The sequence below is a fragment of the Empidonax traillii genome, unplaced genomic scaffold, assembly GCF_003031625.1.
Source record: "Empidonax traillii isolate 1590-97213 ecotype Southwest subspecies unplaced genomic scaffold, ASM303162v1 scaffold1704:size71334, whole genome shotgun sequence".
NCBI classification, from domain to species: domain Eukaryota; kingdom Metazoa; phylum Chordata; class Aves; order Passeriformes; family Tyrannidae; genus Empidonax; species Empidonax traillii.
Genome location: NW_020956897.1, coordinates 55,011 through 61,010, shown reverse-complemented (window position 1 = coordinate 61,010; position 6,000 = coordinate 55,011). Strand labels below are relative to the sequence as shown.

At 40.2% G+C, this 6,000-nt stretch overlaps 1 protein-coding gene across 1 annotated transcript in view; it reads right to left on the bottom strand.

The window, feature by feature from the left end:
* Positions 1–2,835: 2,835 nt before the first annotated feature.
* Positions 2,836–6,000, bottom strand: part of LOC114070828 (neuron navigator 2-like) — a gene marked incomplete at both ends in the record, with an annotated part of 46,098 nt that continues 42,933 nt past the window's right edge. Inside the window, one exon of the mRNA XM_027908419.1 lies at positions 2,836–2,958. Within this exon, the coding sequence (XP_027764220.1) occupies positions 2,836–2,958 (123 nt within the window). The remainder of the gene's footprint in view (positions 2,959–6,000) is intronic.

Here is a 6,000-nt window from a genome sequence, read left to right as displayed (position 1 = left end):
AGAGCACACTGAGCACCTGGGCCATGTTCTACTTAGAGATGCAGCTGCTGAGAGTATCAAGACAACATAATCCACTATTTGATGAGACAGGTCCTTACAGTCAGAAGCTGGGAAGGCCTTTTTATGCCTTTATGCAAAGTTATGTAATTCATGCAACCTCAAATAAAATTGTAATAAGGAAACAACACAAGATAATCACGCCCAGAAGTAGTCATTAAAGCACTTCATCCCTGTAGGATTTTTTAAAAGGTCATATAGACATTTCCCTAATGACAGCGTTGAAGTTACTCTTGACAAGCTCACATTCATTAAACAGCCTCCTGTCCTAGTCACAAAGATATGATAAATCGACACGGGTCTGAATTACCTTCTCTAAATAACAGGTTACACAAGTAAAAGATTACAGAAAGATTTATTCAAATCCAAGTTTCAAATGTCTTCTCTCCATTCTACACATAAATGCAAGTTAAGGAGGCAAAGGCAGAATTTAGTCTCAGATCAAGCAGCTGCGTCTGCCAATGTGAAATCAACTTAAATAACCAGAGGGTAACCAAGTCCATATATACAGGAGTGACAGAACAATAGGAGATTAATTTCCAACCTCTTAAAAAAAATAACCAAAAAGTAAATAAAAAGATTTTTAAATGCCTTTTTTATTTAAAATGCCTTTGTTCTAGGCAAATACCAATTGTCTTCAAGTCAGAAAATAAGCTCAGCTGTGCTGCGCAACAGTTCCATTAACCTTGCAATCAAGCATTAAATTCAAGTGCCTTGTTTGGATTTCCCTGCTGCAGGGGAAAATGTACCTTTCTAAGGTCTGTGCTTTATGTTACCAGAGCCAATGAGCAAAAGCCTCACAACTAAACTTCTACAATTAAAAACACAAGAAACTAAACAAGCAAGCATATTGCAAGAATTCCTCTGATAACTTTTTAATGATTAACCTCATACTCACAGGTTCACAGTCTTTCACACTTGTTCTCCCATGCATTCAATTAACATCTGCTTTGAACAAGTTAAATATAATCTTAATATGTTTTCTACATGTTCCAGTAAAGCAACTCAGCACTCCTGCTCACTGCTCCCATTCACAGAATGAAGAAAACAGTTACTGCCTTTTTTATTCAACTCTTTTTTTCTTATGCCCATTTTCACCTTGAAAAACTGCTGCTCAAACTAAAATTAATTTTTTTTTCTTTTGTTTAAACTGCACAGCATGGTCACCCAGCAAGCAAAGAGGAGCTCTTTTTAAATCACTGTCCTATTGTCAGAAACCTCTCACCTCCTGCATAAGGTGAGTAGCTTTATATTCTAAACAGAAAAGACTAAATCAAAGCAGCACAGAGCAAAATCACCAAGGGTAATTATTCTGTGATCCTGTGTCGCAGATAAATCACCAGCCACACAGAGAAGGGATTGTGTGCAAAGTCCGACCCCTCCACATGAACTGAAAGGATGATTTTCCAAGCTGAAACAACTGACAAACTGAGGATTGCATTTCAGTGGGTCACAGTCCCAGTCTAGGTGGAGTACATTTAAACACACAAATAATCTCTCTTGTCAAATGTACCTAATTGGTACCTGATGTGTTGTGTCTTCGGGGAAGGAGCTCAGCGAAGGAAAAGTGTTGCAAAGCACAGAAAACTTTGGAAGGGGGAAGGAACCAAGGAGGAGGAATGTTATCACTGGCTCTCCACAAGTCTGACAGTTGGTTGAACAATAATATACTTTATCTCAGACCAATGCTGTGTTTTAAACCGATGCCTGTGTTACTGTGGCAATGGTCAGAAGCCATAGCAGGGGAAGAGGATGATACTTTAGATTATTGCATCACAAGGTGGCAATGCCTTCACCCACAGCACCAGCAGGGAGGGCTGGTTGGGTTTCAAGCCGCAAATTTCAGAGAGAGATACGAGCTCCTGAAAAAACCCAGGCATATTTTACTACTGGCAAGCATATGCTGACTTGTAATTCAAACCGAGCTGGGATTCTCTGCGAGGTTTTAGTTCTTTTGTTTAGATTTACCATCCTGCTCTCTACTAATATCACGAGGATGCCGAAGCAGATTTGGTAGAGCCAGCTTAGAAAACAAGGCCAAATTCTCCACCACTTGCATTTCCTTAGGAATAAAGGCATCACTATGAAGGAAGTGTCATATCAAGCTCAGTCAAGTGCATTATGCCCCAGGAATGACTTATTGATAACAAAAAAACTTTAAATTCAGGTATTGGTTCTAACACGTACCTCAAAATTCATATTTTATACTCAGAGGCCCCTCATGGAAGAAAAAGGATATGGGTCACTTACTGCATCAACAGTAACACTCATCAGGGTTTGGAAGGGAAAGAAGCAGCTATATGCTGATGACATTAAAAGTAACAGCATTTAACCCAGTTATCTGAGCTCCAACAGAACATATCCATCTCCCTGGGTTCTTTTCTAATTGCGCTCCCATAAATTACGGATTTTCAGTCCCCTAATTCTTGATCTTTGGCCTTAGCTGTTCACACTGAATCACTGGACTTGGAAGAATCAGTGGAAATCAGGACAGGATTAGGTCTTTTGTACTTCAAACACTACTAAAATAGAAGCTTTACGTTTCCTTGTGCTACATCCTGTCCGCAAAAACCCAGAGGAGATTTCAGCAAGGCAATCAGAAGACATAAAATCAGCATTTATCCCGGCACCTCTGCGAACACATAACACAAAAAAAAAAAAATGGAGAAACATACATCCCCAGGCTCAGCCTCTGAATCCCCAAAGCCATTTAATCTCTCTCAAGAGGTCCACGGTGCGGTGGACACAGTGGGAATTGCACCACGGCTGAGGCCTTACCTGTCAGCATCCCCGAGCCCCAGGGACGTGTTCCGCTGCAGCGTCTCCCGCACCGCAGCCATTCCATCGGGAAGCCGGTTCAGCCTCCTGGTGTAGAGGCCCAGACCTCCATCAGTCATGTACCTTGGGCACAGCAAAACAAAAAGTCAGGCTCAGTAAAACCATCCAAATGTGACATTTCATTGCGGCCCCCGTTTTCTGCGTGTCTTTAACTGCGGGTTGCGCTTTCCCCCCGCTTTTAAACCAAGGATAGGACTTGGAATTGGAAGCAAGGAAAACTTTATTCTTCATCAGATCAGAGATGATTTTTGCCTCTCATCGCTCTCCATTACACTCTCTCTCATCACTAAGAATTGAATTTCAACATAAATGTGATAAAGGAAGAAGACACTTCACTTTCATTAAGGATGCCTACATGGAAGTAATTTAATATTGTGAATGCTACCATTAATGATCCCTTCCTGCCCAAAAAAAGACATGGTTTATGCCATCCTGGATTTTTCTGCACGGGCTAAAACAACACAATTGAAATCTCAAACCTTCACAAACCAGCTACAAAAATCACATTGAATTCACCCCTGGATTTGGTCAGTGATCCATGAACATTAAGTATCCCACGATTTATAGAAATCAAAGTTGCAGCATGACTGAAAAGTTTTTTTCAACCTTGTGATATAGTTAGTGAATAATATATTTTAACATATTAACAGGGAAATTAAGACGTTACTCCAGTCTTGCCTTCTTGAATAACTTCTCAACCAGATGCCCTACACCAATGTTTCAATGACGTCTTAAAATACTTCGTGGCATTTTACGAGAGTAGTAGGTCAACAGGTGTCAAGATAAAACAGGAGGATTTTTCTCTTGGTTTAGGCTTCATTTCTTTAAGTATTCTGACTACAGATACATGCAAGAGCTTTAAACTGGAAAGGCAAGTCCCATTTCACCTCTAAAGACATTGGCATGGAGTGGGCTCTGTGCTACCACCACCAGTTCATCAGCCCACGCAGATCTCCATGAGCAGCACTGACAGCTGAGTGAACAGACCATTAGGATTTTCACACACCTGAGGCTGAAATAACTCCAACAGGCCCAGCACTATGGTCGCTGTTTCCAGCATACTGCTGGACACCTAACGTACCTCAGCGAGTTCAGAGCTGACGGGGTTGTGTCTTCTCCATCCTTCAGCCACTCAGCAAATCCACAGCAGCCCACAGAATAATATCCAGACACTCAGGACACCTTCCCTCTTGCTTAAAAAACAGCACAGAGCTTTCTCCCTGACAGGGAGACACCCTTATCCACAGCAAGGAAGGAGAGATGCTCTGAGCTGCAGCCAGCACCTTTATAAAAGTGGGATGGTGAAGAGTCGGGAAGCCTTGCCCAGTCTGCTGGGTAGCATTTCACTTACATGTATAAATAAATCTGCACAGAGCCATCCCAGGAGTCTCTGTGGAGTTTAACGAAGAGTTTGTTGCTCAGCCAGTCAGAGCAGACACAAGAGTATTCTCCATTCAGCAAATCTGTGGGGACTGACTCTCCAAACTCGTAAACAAAGACTGTGAAAAGCATGTTTACAGTTGCCCTGTAAACAAGTGGAATTCGCCTTAGGTCTGGCATTCTAACTTCTGTTTGACAGTTTATAAATATTTTATCGTGGAAGAATATTTTTTTTTTTCCCCTAAGCTACTAAAATAAAGGGAAATAAGAGAGAAGCAGAGCTTAGGACCACACTGTTATACCAACATGCAAACAGCATTTTGCAAAAGCATCCAATGTACACACACTAATTGCTTTAGTGCAGCTGCTTGTCTGCACATGAAACACATTTCTGTGTGAGATACCCATTGCACACGTATTGGAAAATGAAGCCTTTTAGCTCTGCTGTCAGATTTCTGGCATATGATTAGCCCTTTAACAAAAGAGATCTACTACAGCCAAAATACACTGTTTTCCCTACCTATTACTCGGAATATGTGAAAAATAAATACGTTACTTCCAAGAGTTAGCCATGCCGAAATCAATGCATTTTCACCAGCATCAGCATATTTCATGTTCTTACACAGAAGCTCAGCAAGCTCAAAGATGAGAATAATTCTGCAGGTGCATCAAACTGAAAACTAAAGAGTCAGGTTTTTATTGCTTTCAAGCACTGATGAATCTTACATTAAGTCAGTGGAAGTTGGATGTCTTTGGCCATAACAGTTTTTCTAACCAAGACCACGGGAAAAAGCACAGACATAAATGATGACTTTCAGCCCCCACACCACTAGGACGAGTTTCTTACATGCCAGAACAACACAAAGGTACATCTTTGTATTTGGAAACAGGCTTGTGTAATCACAGTTTGAAAGCTTTATATCTTATTTTTATTTCACGCAATATCCTCTACCCACAAATGTTTAATTCTGAAAGAAGCCAAAACCAATGACGCCTTCTCAGTCCTGCACGCAACAGTGAGGTGAAGGAAGAAGGAAAGGTACTACTTCTAAAGTTTGGGGAGAAAAGCACATTTACAATGAATATACTTTAAAATAAATTAAAAAAAAAAAAGTTCTCTACTATCCATTTGTTAGTACAGAGGAGATTAAAAGTTACCAGTGCCACAAAACTCCAACCATTGCTTTCTTTTTCTTCCTCTCCATCCCTTCAAACTTAAAACTGTCTTGGCTCTAAGAAACTGTCTTGCCTTTATGAATACATTACTACTGCTGTAGATATTTGCTTTATGAGAAATGAGAATATAAGGAAGGCATATTTTTCTTAAGACAACCTTACAACGTTTGACTTGGGGAGGGATAAAACTAGGAAATATTATCCTGGATATAATTGTAACAGTACTCAATGTTACCTGAATTTATTGTCCTATCACACCCACACAATATGGAACACAAGAATATCCTCTACAATGACCCACCACAGTTCAAACAATTGTATTAGGCCAGTTATCAATTAGGGGTAATTTATTTGACTTTTCTTCTTAAAAAAAAAATCATAAACTTGCACTAGATGCCTTGCTAACTTCATGACTCCTAAAAACTCTGCCAGCTCACTCAGTGCAAAAAAACTCCAGGGCTTGGAAGTATTTTTTCATCTGTCCCAAAATAAGAAAAAGTTTAAACATATGATCTGGGGAAGAGTGTCATATCCAGACTCCAACTTTCA